Source organism: Acanthaster planci, linkage group LG04 (genome assembly GCF_054643075.1).
Source record: "Acanthaster planci isolate LZ-2023a linkage group LG04, COTS_SCS, whole genome shotgun sequence".
Classification (NCBI taxonomy): domain Eukaryota; kingdom Metazoa; phylum Echinodermata; class Asteroidea; order Valvatida; family Acanthasteridae; genus Acanthaster; species Acanthaster planci.
In genome coordinates this window covers 20,648,202-20,670,674 of record NC_141780.1, presented here as the reverse complement: position 1 = coordinate 20,670,674, position 22,473 = coordinate 20,648,202, and the positions used below count along the sequence as shown (strand labels likewise).

The 22,473-nt window shown below is 40.4% G+C and overlaps 3 protein-coding genes across 7 annotated transcripts in view; 2 read left to right on the top strand and 1 right to left on the bottom strand.

Moving 5' to 3' along the window:
- The window catches only part of dclre1c (DNA cross-link repair 1C), a 45,327-nt gene extending 24,941 nt beyond the window's left edge, over nt 1–20,386 (top strand). For all 3 annotated transcript variants that reach the window (XM_022245396.2, XM_087135509.1, XM_087135508.1), the window contains 2 exons: nt 16,784–16,912; nt 17,386–20,386. In XM_022245396.2, the coding sequence (XP_022101088.2) occupies nt 16,784–16,912; nt 17,386–18,530 (1,274 nt within the window). In that variant the 3' untranslated portion in view covers nt 18,531–20,386. The remainder of the gene's footprint in view (nt 1–16,783; nt 16,913–17,385) is intronic.
- Nucleotides 28–5,078, top strand: LOC110984872 (uncharacterized). The gene has a single exon (XM_022245462.2). It carries the CDS (start codon nt 1,805–1,807, stop codon nt 3,227–3,229), a length of 1,425 nt encoding a protein of 474 aa, XP_022101154.2. The 5' UTR covers nt 28–1,804; the 3' UTR covers nt 3,230–5,078.
- Nucleotides 5,888–14,199, bottom strand: LOC110984849 (uncharacterized). Of its 3 annotated transcripts, none has more exons than XM_022245419.2 (2): nt 13,905–14,199; nt 5,888–9,705 (listed from the first exon to the last, which is right to left on the bottom strand). In XM_022245419.2, the coding sequence occupies exon 2, from the start codon at nt 9,500–9,502 to the stop codon at nt 7,832–7,834; it is 1,671 nt and encodes a 556-aa protein (XP_022101111.2). In that variant the 5' UTR covers nt 9,503–9,705; nt 13,905–14,199; the 3' UTR covers nt 5,888–7,831. The 3 variants fall into 3 exon arrangements, with proteins under 3 accessions (XP_022101111.2, XP_022101120.2, XP_022101129.2); XM_022245428.2 differs by lacking the exon at nt 13,905–14,199 and adding an exon at nt 13,473–13,833; XM_022245437.2 differs by lacking the exon at nt 13,905–14,199 and adding an exon at nt 13,537–13,833.
- Nucleotides 20,387–22,473: the final 2,087 nt, after the last annotated feature.

Sequence of the window (22,473 nt, the reverse complement as noted above, 5' to 3'; positions counted from 1 at the left end):
ACATCAAACTGTCAGGTCAAACGTGAGTCATACCAGATTGCTCACCTGTGCTACAAGTAGGCTTATCCTACACATTACATACACAGATTGCAGTTTGTTATCCACATACCAGGGTGTATCATTCTCAACTGGGTATTTCTTTTTGCTCGGGTGTGGTAGACAACCACTTTCTTCTGTTTTTACTCAAGTGCAGTAGAAAAGTAGAACAGTGGAAGGCTGTGATGTGTGTGTGAGAAGATCTCGAACGACTGTAGCTTACTTTCATAAACTAAGAAGAACTTTTCTTTTTTACGTTTAGACTAGAATCCGGCCAGCTGTCGCTCTGGTGGCACCATTATGACTTACATGTGGTATATGTGCTTGATTACATACCATCTCGACCAGGAGGGCATTTGGAAATTGATATGCACATCAAGTTTAAGCGTACTTGCTAGAGTGTAATACCCCTGAAAACATGTCATCTGCTAGGATATTTGTGGCACCAATCAGAGGTTAACATGGCACAACCATGGTGGCAGTGTTTGGGGTCATTTTTACGTGGAAATTACATTGAAAAGGACCGTAGTAATTTCAAACAATGTCGTTGTGGTCTATCACAAAGCACTTCACCATTTCTAAGCATATGTACTCATCTGTAAAATGGTGCTGTGAATCAAAGATGTACAAATTGCAGTCTGTACATTAGTCAAATAGCATATAAATATACCCAGCAAGAAATGAGACCGAGGGGTACCCCCCCAACATGTCCAGTCCCTATACACATTCCAGACTATTGTTACTTATCACATCCTCCCAAGATGTCTGAAACGAGTTCCCCAGATTCCTGCGAGACAATGACCAACACAAAGCAGGGGGGTTCTCTCCGTCTCGTACCTTGCTGCATATGCATATAAAACTATTCGTCTAGCACCTGTAGGTAATGTCATTACAAGTGTGCATTATAAAGGTGTGTGTGCTGTCCCATTATTAGTCAGTCAGTAAACATTCTCTCGTTTTTCTACCATTGAAGCCTCCTCACCCCCCTCCCCCCGTCCCCCGAGGGGGGATAAGTTAACAAGCAGGAATATGAATTTGTCCTTGAAGAGATAAGTTTCATTATGTACTAAAATTGTATTTTGCAAAGAAGTTAGTTCTCCCGCAGTAGCAGGATTTCAGTCATTTTTGTCATGGAGACATTTTAAAATGTCAGCTTTCTGAAAACACTACACAGCCTTTGTGGAACACATGACTTATGCAATTGAATAAGAAATCAACACTGTCATTACTGTTTGCACATTCACAGTGTTAATTTTCTTTCTCAAGCCTAGCTGTCACTCTCGTGCTTTTGGCTTTGATAGCCCCTGACTATAAACATTGGAACTGTTTATGGTAATGAGTCGGGAATGCAGGATACTAAGCGTTACTTTACAGTGAGACTGCCGGCACAAATTATGAAGCAGATTCATCAGGGTTACATCAAGACATGGGGGGGCTAGTCTGCAGCTACAGTCAAAGTTGTAGTAATAATAGGACATTTTCATTTCTGTGTTGTGTACATCCTGGTTGACCCAGGGCAGCAAACCACTTTTACACAGAAGGAAGTAAAAATAAATAGGAAACCTTTGTGCATGAAAACTTAAGGGAAATAATGTCAATTCCGGTTTTCACGGAGACCGTGACTTGCCAGAACTTGTGGTGCCAGAGTTCCTGTATAGGTGACATAGTCTGTTGAGCGTCGGGCACAAGCAAACCCTATAAATTCCCGAAAATCCAGCAGTTCATTTCAGACCTCCACCAGCTTTGCAATTTACAACACTGTCGTAAGATGGCGATATTTGCAGTGTGTAGGCCATTTCTCCTCTCCCTCTGCTTTGTCTTCACTTCTTGTGCCGCACCATCTTTCAACCAGTCTTCTCAGGTGCTACAATTATGCCAGATCTGCAAGTGCGACAGAAGGAATGGTGCCAAGCTGGTAAACTGCAGTTACGCAAAGCTGAATGATTCGGACTTGGCGTCTGCCGACCTCAGTGACACTCACACTCTGATTCTCAGCAACACAAACTTGGAGCATGTTCCTGATCTGCGGGCGTCTCAACTTGTCACTTTCGACTTGTCGCATAATCATATCTCCGATTTACGGGAAATCCCTGATGGGGCCTTTAGAAATTTAAGACGTCTGCGGGACCTGAACATGAGCCATAACCGTCTGTCTAAGATCTCAAAAGAGATGCTACATGGTGCTAAAGGTCTAGTCAATCTCGACATGTCCTACAATGAGATAAGCATGACAGCTGCAGATGCTTTTGCCGGTTTAACCAACTTGATGACCCTGCAGCTAGACCATAATCAGCTGGAGGAAGTCCCAACTGTCTTCAAAAACAACAATATCGACTTACGGCAAAGCCTCCAGACCATCAATCTGAGGGGGAATCCCATCAGGGAACTTCCAGAGGATCCCTTTGGAGACCTGCAGTACCTACACTACCTGGACCTCAGCAGAATGAAGCTGGAATACGTCCATCCAGACGCTTTCAAGGGGCTCACCACAGGCCTATATGAACTTCATCTGAACTCTAACAAGCTTCAGACGCTGTCTGTGCAAACCATTCAGAACCTACGTTATTTGACCTCCTTGTCGTTGTATGACAACCCTTTGGCCTGCAATTGCACCCTGGCAGATCTTGCCAGTTACTTGGAGGCTCAACCTGACATTAGCATCGTCGATTTAGAGACCACACACTGCAGTGTGGACGACAGCCCAAATATCCTCTTTATCAGCCGAGAAATTTCCATGTTCTGCACATCCTTCCCAATGGTGGAAGTCATAGTTGGAGCTGTTGGACTTGCCGTCCTCATTACCTTGGTAGTCATCATAACATGCTTCTACAGAAAAAGGCATAAATCGACTGGAAAACATTCACTGTCAGACCATGCAAACAATTCTACATTGACTGTAGAGACATCCTTTCAATTGACGCACGTCCAGACATCTGCAGAAGACAAAACCAACACCTTGGAGGTGTCCACACGCAGTGAGCACTTTTACTCTAGCATTAAGAGTCTGCAGTCTCCAGTCTATGCTTACGCACAAGTCCCTGGTGGAGTCAGTGGTCCGAAGACAGTTGAGCCAGTAGCTACTTACAAAAATGTGTCATGTCCCCAAGCTCAGCAGGCAGCTAACTATTACTTGGTGCCCTCCTGTAAACAAATGCAAAAAAACTCTACCAAAGATGTGGAAGTGCTCCTTTAATAAGTAAATAGTACAGTGTAAGAATGACGTTAAACTGTTAGATTGCTCACCTATGCTTCAAATAGGCTTGTCTTATACCTTAGATTCATAATATATTAGATTGCATGGCATTACATTTAAGTTAGATTTATGTACCAGAGTGTACCATTTTCAGTTGATGTTATTTGTCTTTCCTCAAGTGTCACCAAGTGAAGAGGATCACTTTCATCTATTTGTTCCTCAGGAGCAGTAGACCTTTGCAGTTATTCACAGAAAGTTGTGATTTGATGAAAATCTCTGGCGACTGTGTGGCATTGTAGCAAAGAACATGTTTTCCCTGCCGTATACTAATCCATCAAAGCCATTCCTGCCATGGCACCACCGTCCTGAACAAGTAGTGGAAGTGCTTGATTACCCCTTCAACTTGGATGGTGTTGTGACTTGTATAAATGCACATGTAAGTCTAGTTACTAAGTATAGGTGCCAGAGTGCAATACCACTGCAGTAACGTCATCTGCTAGGAGGATATATAGTTGTGGCATCGATCAGAGTTCAGCATGGCGTAACCATGGTTACTGTGGTCATTTTAATGTGGAAATTACATGTTAAAGGACAGATTGTCACGTCAGTGCTAAAAGTATCTTACTGAAAAAGTGCATTAAAACGACCTTATTGAAAAATACTATTTTGAACATGAAATCAGGCAACAAAATTTGTTGAAGTGTAAATAGGCCAGCCCAAGAAAAGTAGTTGAATAAATAAAAGTGCAACAAATCTAGTCTGTTTCGATACAATATTTCTTTCATGCTCAAAGTAAGGCCAGAAGATATATTTTTAAAAATAACGTTTAAGCTGTAATGACCTTTTAGTACTGAGCACAGTTGTGGTCTGCCACAAAGCACTTTACCATATCCAGGTCCATTTACTCATCTGTAAAAATGTGTGTATATTCGTCATGTACTTGCATAATATGATAGTTTCCTGTTATTTGTCAGTGATTCTTAATGGAATGGTTATGTCATTTTGTGCCATGATGTCATCACATCCGTTTCCCCCATGATATAACGTTTTGCTCTGGGGTTGGTAGTGTGTGTGTAAAAATATCAAAGCTTTTGTAAGGGGCACAGTATCTTGAAGTATGGTACCGATATATTCCCTCCACATTGGGCTTACATCATCTGAACATCCTGAAACCATCTCAACTCCTGAACTTCAGGAGTTCACAAGCCGGGTCTATGTTTCAGTGTTCTCAAATTTTATGCTTACTTGTGAGGACACTCAAGCATCTTATTTGTGAAAAAAAGTTGATAGAGTTAGACATCGGGCAAATGGCAGATGTATTTATATCGCAAAGCACAACATTGAGTCTTGAGTCTGAGACTCCACATCCAGCTAATCAGCTGTACTAGGATTGATTGTAATTTGTTCAGGAAATAAAAGCACTGGTAAGCAGAGACACTTAGTTGTACAGTTGTTGGTAATTAATTCAAGAGCTTCCGTTGCACAGACAGTTTCTTTCATCTTCCCTCAAGATGACTGGTCTGCTCTATTTTGGCAATCCTAATAATGTCAGTACATGTACTTATTTTCCAGGAATCCAAGGGATAAGCTTCCCAGCCAGAAGTTAATCGAAAAGGATTGGTTCATGATAGGCAATATGTCAAGCAATTTCAACCTCTGTATAAACGCATCAGTATTTCTGAAAAATTATGACAATTGTGTTTGTACAAGACTGCATGCACTTTACTCATGTACACATGTACAGTACATGTCTGTACTTGTAGAGTGCAGAATGTAGTCTCCGTCAGTATTGTTTGCTCAAAAGAACTTGCCATATTTATTATTAAACTTGAACTTATTTTTTTCCTCATTCATTGTTATTGCATTGAAAAATCATTCTAATCACACATATCTCTATTTAGACTGTCGCTGTCTAATCCCCAGTGTGTCATTAACATAATGGAAAAAATACATGTGTGTGCGCTTTTTCTGCCCAAGGGGCCCTCATTAATTTTCTTGCCTTGTGCACAAAGCCACACTTGCTTTTAGTCAGCCATTGTGCCACTGCCCTGAGCTGAGTTATTTGGATAGTGGCTGAGTGATCATATCCGAAGGTGTGCCACCCAAATTACTATTAGGTTAGTTTCATATGCCATGTCAGCATATCTGTATTCTGACATGAAAAAAAGAAATTATGGATTTTCCATGAAGTTTTTGAACACTGTCTTGTGGGGGGGTGCATAGGAGAATTTTTGTGGTTCTGGTTGATATGCTTCTTCTAGAATCTTTTTTTCTCTCCTTTTTTTTCATCTTTTGGCGGGGGAATAAGCATCAGAAAAACTGCTTATCCCCTCAAAACATCCATTGAGAAAAACATGGAAATCAATGTTCACCATTTGCATGCTTCCTTTCCTGAGGTATAAACCAGCACCAGGTAATAGGGCTGAATCAATTCAAATAATTCACTATTCAAATATTTGACCTTCAGTTCAGTCGATATCCAAATATTCAGTTGTGCCAACTAGCACATTGTTGAACAAACTATATGCAAAATCAGTTGTAATAATGCACACAATTGTACATTGTAATCACTATAATATTTTCTCAAGTCTAGGAGTATCTCCAGCCATGGTTTAGCAAGATTGAAAAGATGAACAATACGTCTTGCCCTGTTGGAAATTTCTATTACTTTTTAAATTTTTTAATGACTAATTTACTTTTTGAATCATTGCAATATTTCTGTCACTTTTCATTTGAATCTGCTTGAAACAAGCCTCCAAAGTCTCATTTAAAACAAAAAACTTCTCCCTTTTCATGAATTTTGTATTCGAATATTCAAAGTCAGAAAATAATATTCAAATATATTCGATAATTGATCGAATATTTGGATATTCGGCACAGCCCTACCAGATAATTTGCCTGTCAATTATTCCAGTGCTCTTATGAATTACAGCGCCTTCTGCTCCAAACATGTAATAACCTCAGTAGGATAAATATTGTTAAAAATGGGAAATATTTATGTTTAAATGGTACTTTGGACTCTCAGCTCAGAGACTGATTTATGTATGAATGATTAATGACTCTGTCAGTTGAAGTCAATTTTATGAAATTTCCTGTTTACATACCCCTTTCCCTAAATAATAATTGCAGTTTCTTATTATGATTATGATCTCATTCATAATTTGAATCTGCCTGCATTTCAAATCACTCTTCTTCGTGTTATCATATTGATCAGCTAAGAGACCACTGCCTTGGAGCTTCTGTTTATTGATCAGTGAATGAATCGTCTGATCCACTTCTTGTTTATTCTTGAATTCGTTGTCTTTTTATTCATACAAAAATTACTGATTTGTATAATATTTTTCATTCTTAAAATCATTTCTCTGATAGTCCTTTGTAGCAGAGTTGCATTTCATAGATGGCACACTACAGATTTTTGCTTTCAACACCAGAAAATACAGTAATCTAAATATTGACAACAGTGGACCCTTTTGCTGAAAGTTCATTGTCTAAACAGACTAAAATGTTTCATTTCAAGCGTTCACGCTTGTCATAGTCTTGGCTCATGATGTCACTGATTGTTTCTCTTGCTTGAGAGAGCAGACAAGCTGGCTTAATCATGTCATTAGAGGGCACACTACAATGTGTAATTCATTCACCGGCATCTTCAACCAAGACTATGGCCGTGTCCAAATTAATTGGCTGCGGCTTGAAATCACACAGAACTCTGTGATAGTGGATACAGCCACCACCCATAGAGGCATGTGGGATTTCAAGCCACAGCCAAGTACAGCGTAATTGGACATGGCTTACCCTTTCTGGAAAGGGTCAGCGGTGTCCAGTCAGAGTATTAAAATCACATGTGTCGCAAGTCAACCTCAGTTTTAAGAGATGGCATGATTTTACGCCATTCACTTTTTCAAAAGAGACTTCCAAATATATCCACGAAATTACCATAGCAGGTCCCTTAGGGTAGGCTAATTAATTGTCTTTTGTTTTATGTACAGTGAATATCGCATGCAGCATTTCATACCAATCATTTGCTTTCAAATTACCGGCCACATACAGTCTTTTACAATATGATTTGCTGGTACTTTACCCAATATACACTGCTCTCAAAAAAAAGTTAAGGACCACTTTTTATTTTGTGTATTCTTTTTTACATGAGATATTTTACTGCTGAAAATGTGCATTTCATGTTTTTAAACATTTTTAAATTTTTTATTCCAATGAGAACACTATCTAGGCAAACAAAAATGAAGGAACTAGACCCCACTCATTGCTTGGACAAAAATTACAAGTTAAGAAAAAATGGTCCTTAACCTTTTTTGAGTAAATGTAGTGTACATCTCATTAGCAAGATTCAAGAGCATAAAGCATTGCAATTTAAGGAATACATGTACAGTGCGTGTAACTCTCATCAGATATTCTGTTTACGCCATAAAACACCTTACTAGAAGCAATGTGCTTGCTTATGCATCTTCATCCAATGCAAACAAATGACCAACAAAAATGCACCACATGGGCACAAACATGTACACTGAATTTTGTAAATATTTGTAAATATTACAAAAAGAGGTAATCATCAGTGTTATTTGTCTTCAGAAGTTAACGACATTTCCATCAAATTGATACATTATCGTCCAGTGGAAATGAGCTGACGTTGTCCCTGGACCCGTAGCGCCGAAGCATATCTCGTAGTTTCCTTTGTCTTCGGCGATAGAACAAAATCGATAGAACCGTGCACAGTATGACAACTATGGCTAGGCCCACACAGCTTCCAATGGTCACCCGCCGCTGGTTCTCCTCATGGCCAATGTCCTTTGGGGGCGGAGCCTCACAGCTCAGGTCATGGGTGGGGATGTCGAAGATGCTCCTGCCAGCATTCTGTGGGGGACTGAGACACTTCGGCTGGTGCTCAGTGATGTTGAAAATCTGCTGTATCTGTGGAGCATCATAATGCTTGTCCACCCACTGGAGGAAGTCTCGGAGATGACAATCGCACGCCCAAGGGTTGTCCCCCAGGTCAATCTTTAGACTGTCGCTGTAGGGTATCGAATCCAGAGCAGTTTTGGGTAGGGTTGTAAGCTCATTGTTAGACAAGTTCAGCTCATCCAGATTTACCAGGCCATCCAGACCATCCTCCTCAATGCCACTCAGTTTGGAGTCTGTAATGAACAGCTTCTTTAAGCTGGTGGCATTCTGGAAAGAGAATGCAAGGATGTCGGTCAGGGAATTTCGAGAGAAATCAAAGATTTCCAGCTGTTCGAGTTCACTGAGAGTGTGTGCTGGGATTTGCTTGAGAGCCACGTTGTCGTCTAGAAACAGCTGTTTCAAGTCTGGGGCATACTCAAAGTCGTTTTGTCGCACAGACCTAAGCTGACAGCTTGTGAGACGAAGGGTGTCTAGCTGAGGGATAGCCTTGAGAGCCAGGGATGGGACAAGACCTAGGGGATTGTTATGGAAGTTCAAGGTGTGAAGTTTGTGCAGACCAGAGAAGGTGGCCTCTGTGAAGCTGTCAGATGTCAGTTGATTGCCTCCTAGTTCCAGGTCTGTCAGGGAGTACAGCTGGCTAAAGGTCTCATCACCGACAGTCCTCAGGGCATGGTTGTTCTCCAGGCTCAGCATCTGTAGCTTGTGCAGTCCGCTGAAGGACTGATAGTCACTGAGCTCCGACAGGTGATTATAGCGGATGTACAAAGTGGTGAGATGTTCCAACCCCTGGAAGGCGTTGGCAGGTATGTCTGTCAGGGCATTAAAGCTCAGTGACATCCACCTCAGTGCAGGCAGGCCAACAAACTGCCGGGCACGGATCCGCTGCAGCTTGTTGTAATACAGATATAGGTGGTCCACTTTGCCCAAGCTATCAAAAGCATTGGCGTCAATGTTCTGGAGGTTGTTGTAGTCCAAGTGCAGCTTGGTCAGTTCGGGCAGCCCGTGGAATGCATTCTCGTTGATGACCTCCAAGTTGCCCCTGCGGAGATGGAGCTCCCTGAGATTGCGGAGGTTATGGGGGACAAAGGTGTAGCCGGGCAGATTGGTGAAGCGATGGCGGGGGAACATGAGAACGGTGGTTTCAGGAGGAATGTCCACGGGAATTTCTGTCGCGTCGGAGCAGGTCACCGTTAGACCGTCACATTCACACAGCTCGGGACAGGCCCAGGTGCCCTGTATCTCAAACCCTATCAACAGCCAAGCTAACAGTAGCACTCTGAGCTTTTGTCTCGCTTTGCCCAATTCAGTGACACCGCACATCCTACAAGTCTGTTCTGATCCTTGAACTAACTCGCCCATTGCCAGAATATTGTGCCGACAAACTCAAATACAGCCAGGCACAGGGTCACGACTGAACCTGTGTGTAATCAGCGGAGTTTCTGTGGTGCAGCAATGAACATAAAATACTTCTGGCATCCTTGGTCAACAAAGGCATTGTCAAGGCCATTCATTCCCAGTTCCGCTCATTCTGGGGTTGGATCCGCCCAGGCGATCCGCAGCTTCTGAAAAAGGAAAGTAGAATGAACAATAATCAAGCGCTGACAATGGTGATCTGCTAACTATTAAAGAGACTTCCTCAACTCACCGTCTGAGCTGGTTAGTGACAGATTTTATCAAAATTAGTAGGAATGGGAAGGAAATGTTGCTTAGTACAGCTGTAAAGTGTACATAATCCTATAGAACTTTTTCCTTTCATATTATAATCTGTGATCAAAAGAGCATCCTCGCAGTATTTTTAAAATGGTACATCCACATTTAGTTTTAAAACATTTCGATCAGAGATTGCAGAAACGTCAGCCAAAAGCTTGTTTAGCGCTGCAGTTTTAACCAACAGTACAGGAAAATGTTCCTCGTTTTCCGAAATGTTTTCATATGAATGGTTCATTTCCATATTCTGCTGGCTTCAGCGTGACTTGGAATGGGAGTTTGACTGATATATTGTATACACTTCGTTGGTTGTGCTGAAAATTAACTGAAAATTATTCCTTTTTTGCTTTAAATAATGGTGTGGCATTAATGCACATACTCTCCCACACCCATACATGTACTTGTTTCACATATGAAGTGTGGACGTTCCTTTGTTCTCCTGTGGTTAAACTTGGCAAAAAAGCTCCTCTTTCTCTCACTAGGATTTCCTTTGAGCTAGAGTTTTGGTAATGATTTCCTGGACTGTTCATCTTCATATTGCCACAGATAACCCTGACTTTAATGCCTCTGAAACTTTTTTTCAGAAAGGAAACACTGTGTGAACATGTGCGAGTCCACACAATGCCATCGCACCTTGCATTATGTGGACTTCTTTTGTGCAGAGGTTCACACTATGGATGCCAAGCTGCACGCTTGTGTGAACTCATTCACTGTTCAAGCCTTCCTCAAATTTGTTTGAACACTGGTGCATTACATCCACATTTTTCCTATTGCAAAGTTGCAAAAACTCCTGCCAAAATTTGAATTTTCTCTGGTGGAACAGAAAAGAGATTGTTACATGCCATTGTCTAAGAGAGAAGTCCATGTAAAGTACAGTCACCATATTTTCTACTGTTTTGGGGACGGGTTTCATTTTGCCTTTTCAGTTTGTTTAGTTCTTGGCTGTTTTGTGAACTGCCCTGGGCAGAAATTTCCATCCAGATTACCTAAGATGTGACACACTCAGTCTTGGTTCCAACACGTTACTATTGATGTAGTTTATAAACTCGCCGCCACCAGAGGGCGTATTATGCACAGCTAAGTGTACTACCCATGAATCGTCAGTAGCAACATCTTGACCATTTCTAAAAATCTCCCCTGAAAAGGGGGAGATTAGTGCACATGTGCTGATTGTATACATGGGAATATGGCCCCCCCTTTTTTTTCCGTACATACTGTACAATAGTCAGGTTAATGGAGTCACATCAATCATGTTGTTTGTGGTGCTGGCAGTCAGGGGATAAGACTTACTGCATACACATTTATTACAGTAATTATGTAGATTTACAGTAGGCATTGCATATGCATGTATTAGGCCGAGACGTTGCAAGTGATAGTTCGAGAGCGATACGGTTGGCCGAGCCAAATAAATAGCAATGTCTTGGAAGCAAGACTACCCACCTGCATCTGGGTCCTTATTCTTGTAAATGCCGAGTCATCACCCCCCCTCCCCCATGTGCTGTACCCTGTAAAATTGTTGTGCATCTTGTTTAGGTTTTTACTTCATTCTTTCTTTTCATTCCTTCTTTAATTGTTGACAGAAATGTTTGAGGAAATATTTCTTTTTTAGAACAGGCAGATCGCAACCATGACTTCACTACCGGTGATGTCATCACCGTGTTCATAATTTTTGTACCATTAGAAATCCTTCACTCCAAGTTGGAATTTTTTTTATATGAACCAAAATGTGCTTTTACGTACACATGCAGCTATGTCACTGAGGAAATGGGACACCAAGGGTAGAATGGAATTTTGTGACAAGAAAACTACAACTGTTTTATCCTGACGGAGAAGTGTACTCTAACAAAAGTCAACATTGGTCTTGGCAAAGAAAATGTTTCCAGGCCAATGGCAATTTGTCTTCAGGCCAGGGTCTTCTGTACAGTATTATAGTTGTCAGGAAAAGTGGAAGTTGAATTTCCTGGGAGATAGTTTGTTCTGAATTTCCAAGGGGAACTAGCAAATTGTTCTTCCATAATTACCATCTTCTGGTGCTGTTGAATGGGTTTACTGAAGCTTACAAGCCGTGTGGAACAGAAAGTCGTCTAAAGGCATCAGAATATTAATGATTTCCTGGGGAATTGAAACCATCACATTAAATGCTTTAGAGCGCTGGCTCTCTCTTCTCAAAGCAACAACTGTACAGTGGACGTGATTACTGAATCCTGTTAGTGATAGCATTCTTACCATCTGGAGTTTATTTGTTCATTGGTTACCCTGGTTTCAAATGTCTTTGTCAATTTACAGCCACAAAATGTCTATTTTTTAAGACAAATCAATTTATTTCACCAAATGAAACAAACATGCAAACTTTTGTCCCTTTAACAAAGACCTTCCATATGTCTCTGAAGCCTACAAGTAGGTTTATGCCTGCGGGTAGATGCCACAGTTGGTATTTCAAACTGCCCTGTCCTTGACATTATACTTTAATGACAAATCCACATGAGCAGAAATGGCATGTACTGAAGCATAATGAATGCACTGGGGTATGACCACAATTCTATATTTTTGATGGCTCCACCAATAAATTCTAATTTTGTGGCATCAGCAATTTCCCTGGGTGACACTGCTCATATTGCAAAAGCTTCATGTCAACAGGAAGAATGTGTATTTTCTATTTAATAATAAACGAGGCTCAGTTTTTGGTAGAGTGTCAGTTGTGTGCTAACGACACAAATTTTTTTATGAATAGATAATGAAGATGCGTGTACTCAAGCGATGTAATGTGCATCGTCATCTGTCATCCATTGTTGTGAGCTGCCACTTTTGTGACGATGTGTGGTCGCCACATTTTTTACCAGCATGAATAATCCAGGAGGGCTAGCTGTCAGGTGTATCAAAGGCATTATGGTCTTTCTGCCTTCAAACCTTCGAGGCAAACCATGGTTTCATAATGCTAGTACTTGCAATGCATGTGCCCCAGTGGAATAGGTTTTAGTCAGTGATGGTTGATCAACGAGTACAAGTCGTCGAATGACAATTAATCTTGTGTTTCCTGGGTAACATGCTGTTCGTACTCTGATCGCTGTTCACTATTTCATGCCAGACGACATTACCTGATCTGGCGACACACTTTTTCAGCTGACGGGTAGAATCTCAAGCGCATCTCAACTCACCTCATGCTGACATTTAAACATGCTTACAATCCCTATTTGTTTTGTACACACATAAAGCCCATGAAGTCTATGACAATGAACCGTATGTTGAACTTGAATTTGGCCGTTAACACTCTATGAGGCCTTCTTCGATGGCAAATATCGCCCTGTTGGAGTGCCTCAGAAATACAGAGTGATGGTAAGAAGTATTTTCCAAATGGCCCTTGGGAATCAGCATTTGTTCTGCTTGCCGCTTCATGTATTTATTAAAAGTTGATTATTATTATTCCAAAGTTGAAATTCATAATAATACCATCAGCTAGTGGTCCATATCAAGAAAGTAAATCAATATGCAAACTGAGAGTCTTGGTGCCCTAATAAACTACAGGCAGCCTGGCTATTGGTTACCAGTGATGCATCCAATTTTAGCAGTGCAGCCAAATGAATAAAGAATATCACAGATATGAAATTTTATTGAAAATCAAAACCTTCAAAGTGCATATGTAAGAGCAGGAAAAAATGGAGAATCACTGCTGCCACTTTATGTCCCACCGGCAAGTAATGGCACTAGTCTCCATTCCAGCTGCAGTCTGCCCAGTCACCATCTGTCGACAGCTGTGTGCACTTGTGTACCACTGTAGCTAACCACAGGAGGCAAGAACCAAGACAAACCCAAACAAACAATCTCCACATCCCTGCCTCCCAAGTTGTCACAAGCACAGCTGAGACAAAAAAAAGTCACCCCCAAACTCTGGAGATACATAGTGGGGATTCTAATACATATACGTTTGACATTAACAGCCAACGGTGAAACATACAGGGTGGCTACACATATACTGTATTGTACTCGTATCTCACAAGCTACAAGGAGAACCCCAACGCACAGCACGCATACAAAGCCTGTATTTATTAACCCTTACCTTGCATGTACAATGTAAGTGCTGTTCAGTTGTGTGTTCACCTCTGCACCAGTCTCCTCATAACCTCTGGGAAGCCTCTTGTATCATACTAACAGTTCACTCAAGGCAACATGGGACATGTACCATTGTCACAGTTTTTAGACTAGTGCTTCAGTGGGGTAGTCTGCAACATTTGTGCCCCATGCAGTCGTATAATTAGGTTATTTTTCTTGTTGGAATGGTAATAGGCCAGGCCAGGGCCCCGGTAATAATTGACTGTGTTGATTTTTTTTCAATGGCCCAATGACAGAGGTCATTGGATTGAGTCTGGGTTATGGAACATACCATTACTGCAGAGGGGTTCCCTTTGACGCTAATGGAGCTTGCAAGTGGCTTATCCCTCCATTGATGTTGTTTTGTGTTTGACTGTTTGTTGGTTGCCTCAGAATTCAGCACTCATTACATTAAAATTACACAGGCTTCAGGCTTGGGAATTTAAAAAACTTTTTTTATAAAAAAAAGTTACATTTTTTTTTATTTAATCAGATTTTTTTATTTAAAGCGGATTTTTTTTATTTTTGTATGAAAACTGAAGACAACTTGGCTCAAGTATCTTTTCCAGAGCAGGCAAAGTAGCTGCAGGTGTATTGTTAATGTTCATTCATTTATCTCCTTTGCTGCAAAATTAAACAAATTTGGATTTGAATTAAGAAATTTAAATCAAGTAATTGACTAAATTCACAAACCACCTTGAATATTGTCTAAACCCAGTGCATGAATGCATGCAGTATAGCACCTACCGACATATGTACCCGCAGCGCAGGGACGACACTTCCTTCAGACATGTACAGTACACGTACAAGGATGAAGTGCATACCAGGTTTTAAACTGAACTCTAAGTTTTGACAAAAACTAGAGTTCCCAAGAATTTGTTAACAGGGTACTTATACGTGCATCAAATAACTAATGAATGAAAACTATGCCAGCAACCATTTGTGCATGTATTTATTTTGCATGCTATATGTACATGTAGGTACAAAAGTCAGGTATTTTACCTTAGTTTGCTCACAAATTAGTCTCGTTTTGTTTGTGATCCAGCTCCGTTGTGATTAATACAACTTCGACATCAGAAAAATTGCTTACATTTTGCATGTGGAAAAAAAGGAAATATGTATTTTCATGATGCTCGGTGTTTTTCACATCTTTCAACAAGTTAGCGATATTTTACTATGAATTCTGTGCGCTGCTTTGCTGTTACCCTTCGTTTCTTTAAAGTGCACTTGTGAGAAATAGCTCACGTTAGTTCATTTTTTCAAAATTTTTTAACAAGGCATTCGTTTTGAGGCAGATATTCATGACATTGTTCAGCATGCCAAGGGTTGATGTCAAAGCTGGGTATATGATAGCCTCGCCGGATTCTTTAAGGTCTCATATTTCCCCAGTTAAATCATTGGACAGGGCCTTTGTGGCCGGGATTGGAGGGGAAGTCTGCAAGAACAGCAGCCAGGACACCAAATAGAGTGAATCATACTGTAAGGTGGCAGTAGGACAGCAGGGGTTGTAATGTAAACTTGCTTTTAATTCGAGAAGCAATGTTAATTTTGTCGGAAGAAGCAAAATTTGTGGCAATTAGACCTTCACATGAGCTGCTTCACGTATGCTGCAGCAAGTGCACCACTGATATTGAAAACTCATTCCAAATTCATCTACCGCTTCAAAAAATCAGCATTTTAGTTTGTAGTTGAAGCGGGCCCTTGAGAGAAGCCAAGCACTGTGTCTGTAGTTTCAATAAAAAAGTTAAAAGCTCAAACGTTTAGGCTAACCCCTAAGAAAGGCCCTCCCCCAAATCCCCCTCCCCAAAATGGTTCTGGATCTACCCTTGGAAATTTCATTTGGCTTAGCTCTTCTCTCAGTGGGGAACTTGGGAGGATTTGGGGAGGTCCCTTGTAACGGTGCCAGGGGAGTTCATTTCATTTGGTACAATGTGTACCATCAACCCATTCTAAATTCTCGTTTCCCAGAGGTGGATATTGGACGACAGTGGCTTTCAGCTGAAGTCTTGGGTTCAGAGACCGTCCACTTTTTTCATCATTTTGACAAAGTGTACAAAGAATTCTCTCTTTTTTAAAAATTCTTCTAGCAATTCAAATTTTTATTCTTCTAGAGATTCAAATAGCAAGGAAGGAGAAATTATATCTGTGCGGGGCATTATTGTGTTTGATATTTTTGAAAGCATGCACTACCCCCTAGCCTACCCCTCTCGTCCAGCATAAGGTTCATGTAGGACTACTTGTGAAACTCAGAGTTGTTGTCAAGTACCAAGTTCTCTGCCAGATATTGAACTGGTTAAGAAGGAACAAAGCTGAAGTATGTGGGCATTTGATGGAACATACTCATAAGTAAGATTACAAAGTAAAATGATGACTTCAGACCATCACTGTTCAATGAAAATTAAGTTTTTATGACAAAAGTACTCAGAAAGTATTCGACCAAGTACTTTCTTCTCTTCTTAAAACTCAGTTTTTACAAATCTGGAAGTGTCTGAAATCTTACATTTAGTTTGCATTCTTATCTTTGTGCATTTACCATCAAGTGCCCATGAACTTCAGCTTTGTTCCTTCCTGACCAGTTCAATATTTGGCAGTTCAGAACTCGGTACCGCAAGTTTGGCCTACAGCACTGGTGAAACTGATGAAAAATGGATGGACCAAGATTGGTCTTACTTCCTGGAAAAGTCAAAACCAACTTCAGTCAAGATTTACTCCCACTCAAGAAAACTGGGCAATTACAGACAGCTTATTCCTGATTTCGGTGTACTGGGTCACACGTGTTATTTCCCGTAAAAATACACAAAAGAAAAAATGAATTACTGTTTGATATTTTTCTTTTTTATCACCTAGCATCTTGCTCTGCTGATGGTATGGATGATGAGTTGTCAGAGTGGTTTCAGTCCTCCCCGCCTCTAAACAAGAGACGAAAAGAGCAAAACCTTCAGGGAGAATGTTCATCTTATGTACCAGCAACAGAAGGTAAAAAGCAAAATTTGATTTGGTATGTTCAAGACTCTCTGGATTAAGTTCAAATGCTACTCTAACACTGTGGCTTTATGCGTGATTCACAGCGCACATGTGGTCTTGTAAAGCCCTCCTTCTCCAACAGCTACCCATCTGGACTAACCAACAGAATTCAGTCAAGACTTGTAATTTTTTTAATTCTTGTTCAAATTGCTTCAAATTAACATCAGATCAACTGTGCTGCTTCCTGTTTTCAGTACATTCTAGGAAAGTGCTGGCAAAAATTCTTCTATACAGATCCAAAAAGCACAAATTGTTACCATATTTGTGGTGTTTAGGCAACACTGTTGCGAGTTCACATTTCAAGATGAAGTGCCAGTTTACTTTATGTAGTTAGACAAAAACAATGCAATACCCTGCATCGGTTTTCTATTTCATGTGTTCATCGGGTTTGCTTTTTTTCATTTTTGATTTCTATTTTTATTCAGATGTCCGGACATCTCCAGAGTCAGGAGACCATCCAAAGGGTTCTATCCAAGATAGTTACTTGGCAATGGACGACAGTGATCTGAGCAGTGGGGAACTAGACCTGTATGACTCAGCACCAGACCAATCCCTACCTGTGGAAGACAGTCAAGAAGGATTCAAGGAACAAAACCTTGAATTTGGAGAAGTTGTTGAGCCACCTTCAAAGAGCAAACCACCACACAAGCTGCATGACAATCCAGCCACGTGTAAGTCATCACAAGATGAAGATTATTTGCAAGAGGTGGTAGACTTGAATGAGAAGCGATCACGACAGGAGTCCAAACATGCTGAGATCAATAGCTGGTTGAAGTACCTGCCCGATGCAGACATTGACAAGGAGTCCCAGAAGGCAGTCAGATTGGGAACTGCCACGCCCCCTCCTGTCGAGGAGAAACATCCTCCTGCCGATGTAGGACTGGCTGAAACCGACTGCAGAGTTGATGTGAAACTTCCAGATGGTGTACATCACCTTGAGGCTAAGCACCAAGGCATGACCGAGTTGGATAGCTCCTGGTGTGAGTCAGATGTGACAGAAGAATACAGCATCAAGAACAGCCAAGAGACATCAGTTCCCGTTGCCAACTGGACAGGCACAAGCCAAAACGTTCCCCAGTACTTGGAGGATGGTTGTTGCAAACCTACTTGGTTTGATGCTAGAACCGCTGATGCATCTAAACAGCAAGACAAGAGTGATTCCACGGGATTTACAGAGCAAAGAGGCACCCAACAGCATGCTCAGAACACCAACAAATTGCCCGCTGATACTGACGGAAACGTAATTGAGTCCAAATCTCACGGGACAGTCGTGCTGAGCTCCCAGCTTTCGTCCACTGGGTCGGTTGTCCCTCTGGAAAGCAGTGACTCACAGGCCACCCTCGATGAGGCACACTTGGAACTGTCCCAGGGCACCAATCATTCCCAAGACACGTTCCTGCCGAGTTCGCAGGGGTCTGCCGCCTCACGCAGCTCCTCAGATTTTGACATCCCATGTACTCCAGAGGGAAAGGGGGTTCGACCCGATCGGGTTGAGGCTGTGTGGGTCAGGATAGCAAGAGGAGAATCAGTAGGCGTTGCATCATGTAACAGATCAATCAAACCAGACTGAGAAACTTCAAGTGTTTGAAAACTTCATCCTCAAGGAAACCTTGGTTGGTGAAATTTCAGTGTTGTAGCCAAATTGTCATAGAGTCCGCAAGCTAGTCACAGCTAATGTACTGTTAAGTCAAAGCCTAATCATAAACTACTCAAATGAACTGTTTTGGGCGCAACCCTGTGTCCTTGTTTATCCCATTTTAATACTACTGACCTTGCAGACTTGTGGTTGGACGACTTGTGATGGACCAGGAATGGTCTCATCAACTGCAGCTCCAAAACTTTTGGTGGATAAAAAAGGTGAAGCAGATGCTGACACAGATACTGAAAAATATCAGCCTTTTTTATCGTCCAGTTGCAATCTTTAATGTTCAGTACATTGCTGAGAAATTCTAATGAATTCCTCAGTACCTCTGAAGCCCTGTTTGGTGAAAAGTTAATATTATTGTATTTTATTTTCAGAGACATAACTTCATAAAATTCAATTTGCTTTAATATTATGTAGCTATATGCCTTCTACATCTTCGGTATTTATGACCAAAATGAAATTGTTTCTGGAGGGGGCATTTCATTTATTGAGTATTTATAGAAAATTTTAAATGAATTAAAATTTTCAAAATTCTGCAGTGTCTTTGTTATACAGAAATCTAGGTCTCGTTAACAACATAAGCGTGCCAACATTCAGTTGATTTATGAACTACTTGAGTCTAGTGCAAACACCATAATCCATTGTACATGTAAATCATTCTCAAATTCAGTTTCAGTTGATCTGTTCAGTGCAATATTAAGTTTCTACTTTAATGGCACAGCTTACAATAATATGCAAATATGACCATGCATCCATGTGCTGTGCCTTTTTTTAGCATTTAATAAGTGAAATGTCAGGTGTTTCCTGGAGGTTTATCTTCTTTTGTTTCATCATAATTATTTGACGGATGGGATTTTTGTGCTTTATTATTAATTCTGGAATTCAGATCAGGAGCTGAAATGCTTAAATTTGTTAAGTTTTTATTTCTTCAAAGTTCAGAGTAAACTTGTTCAATTTTAGAGTCAAAAACTTGACTTTCATTGCTGTGTCAAGTGTTTGGCTGAATTGATTTTGCCAGATCCAAAATCTGACTTAATTCTAAAATACGTTCATTTGAAGCCACAGTTTCTGACATGGGTATCAGTTAATATGAAAATCACATTCTGTCTGATCTGGCATAGATATCAGAAAAAAAATTCTTTAAAAGGCAGCCGCTGCCGGAAGATGTTTGAACTTTTATTACTTGAATTTGTGTGAAATATTAATGGACAGTTGCTACATTTGTACTTCAAAGAGGATGCATGATCTTAAAATTAATTTGAATTGATTTTTTTACGGACATATTCAGAATATTCAAACTGTAACTAGTATGTTTATGTAAACAAAAAAAAATCTGTAAATAACTTGAGTGGCAGTGTCCACTGGTTTATTGCATGGAAAAAGTGTTTAACATTCGGAGAAGTATTTCTAACAAAATATTTGAAGCAACTGACGTGTGGATTTGAATTTCACTGTGAGATTGTATCACTTTAAGGACAAGAACACAAAAAAACAAAGGGTTTGTTTGTGTCGTGTTAAATTAAGACAAGCAAATACAGTGTCTTGAGACCAGAGTTGTCATGAACAGACTTGCGATGGATTTTTGATAGACAGATATTACCTGTTAGGAGTCACGTCGAACTTCAAAACGACACAGGTGCATGTAGATGTCTTTCTGTTGCCTTTATTTTTCTTCTTTGGTTTTATCTGCAGTGAAATTGTTTTACCTGTACACTGGCACTTGCTTTGATGAATTGGTGTGAATTGTGAATTGAATAAAGTGAAAAGTCAAAATGTGCCAATTTTGCAGGCTCTGTGTCGATCAAACTACAGCTTTTTATGGTCTCTATAAAATCTACCTTCAAGAAAGAAAATACAAAGGATTGCTTTGCTTTTGTGCATCAACAGGCTGTTTATTTCAATTTTTCACGGAAGTCCTTGTAAATGCACATTCTTGGTGTCCTTTTACTCCATTTTTCAATTTGCTATGTGTAAGGGAGTTTGGTGTCCTATTTCTTATGCATATGCACTTGCATATTCATGAGCAAAAGTGTGATGTCAACATTGGAAGACTTGTCAGTTTTATTAGCACCAGAATTGGCCATAATATTGGATTTTTTATGTCTTTAAATTGAATACCTCATTTAGAGGAAAAGCCCACTATTTTGGCCAAGGAGAGTTAATTGATTTCCTTTGCAACCTCTTCAAAAACTATTGGTTTTTTTTTTAACTCAAGAAAGTTTTTTGGGGGGGAGTTGGGCCCTTCTTTCAATTAGGCAGTCAATTGTGTTTTTGAAGGTGATGCTTCAGTTCATGACAAAAGGTCAGTTAACATAGTTGTCTCGACAGTTTTCTCAGATGCTGAGCAAATTTTGGGGTCACAATTTGAACAGAAAACCTGCTTTATAATGAATGTCTTCCTTAAATAACATCACAGAAACAGTGCTTCCATTTGTCAGGAAAAAAAGCTTGGAAATGTTTAAACGTCTTTTAAAAAAATGTACTTTTCAATAAAATTAATCCAAAACTGATACACACTTCAACATTAGAAAGTTTAAAACACACAATGTGTTCCCCTAAGCAAAATCATGCCATGGGCTCTCAATCACTTGGAAAAGAAAAACTTTATTCAAAATGTTGAAAACGGTTTACATTTGACAGCACGACTCTTTCCATAATACCATCCACCAGACTCGTTTGCTTCTCTCTGACATATTTACAGTATTTACAAAACGAGTTTCAAATCATGTTTCCTTTAAAACTATAGTGATGGACAAAAAATGATTTAAAACCATTTGTGGCCAAACCAAATGTTGACAGAATACAAAGCAATGACATTTTACTGATGTTGACCTTTCTGAGAAGAAATGCAGAGACCAACTGTTTACAACACTGAATGAATGGAAGCATATCCAATATGGTTTACCATAGCTGACAAAATCTACATGCAAAAAGAAAAACCAACCTGGTTTTAAACTTTGTTTACTATTGAATTTATGCGTTTATGTGTCCTCAGAGGGCAAGAGCTTTGAATGGCTGTGATAGGCTCGAGTTAATCTTCCGTGCATTCACCGTAACTAGATTAAAATAAAACGGCCTCTGAGACACCGTGGAGATGCCAACAACTCATAACCTCCATTGAAAAATGACACCAAGGATGTCAAGTAGGACCTTGCAAAAGTATTACCCAGTTCCTAATGAATACAGTTAGATGTTCCCATTGTACGCATACTGAGTGCCACAATGGGCTACGTGCGCGCTCCTTCACTAGCCCCTGGTCTTTTAGCACAAGAAAAGAGCTCCGACTGGCTATTCAGTTTGAATATACATAAATGTAAGTGAATCGCTTGCACATCTCAGAAGCTACACACTCGCACCCATGTGCACGTCACGCACGCAGAAATCTGCGTTGCACGTAACACATCAAATAGTCCTAATTTAAAACTCCCAAATAGTGGGATATTTAAATTACACAACAGCAGGGATTAAGATTGCATAAGGTGTGTTGGAACCAACTTGGCATGGCAAGATCATACCCATGAAAATGAGGTTGTGAATGCCAGTGAGGTATATCAGTACTGCTGGAACATTTTGATGGCTGGACACAATTGCAGAGTATCACCAAGTAGTGTCTGTATAAAACACTCACCTGCACTACATCCGGGCAGACAAAAACTCCGTTATATACTGTATCACTAATAGATCGTGTTGGCGTACTCTGTTTATGTGAGTAATTTCCTGTGGTGCTCAGTGGATGATGGGCCCACCACTGGCTCCATAGGGAAGTTCATGCATGAACAAAGTGACGATATCAGCGCACAGGCCCATTCCTACCACCATACAGAAACACGCCGGCACAAGCCATCACCTCGTTCATCGCAACCTCAAC

Bases quoted from the DNA above. Each gene is read 5' to 3' on its own strand.
- LOC110984872 (XM_022245462.2), top strand. From the start codon at position 1,805: ATGGCGATATTTGCAGTGTGTAGGCCATTTCTCCTCTCCCTCTGCTTT.
- LOC110984849 (XM_022245419.2), bottom strand. From the start codon at position 9,502: ATGGGCGAGTTAGTTCAAGGATCAGAACAGACTTGTAGGATGTGCGGT.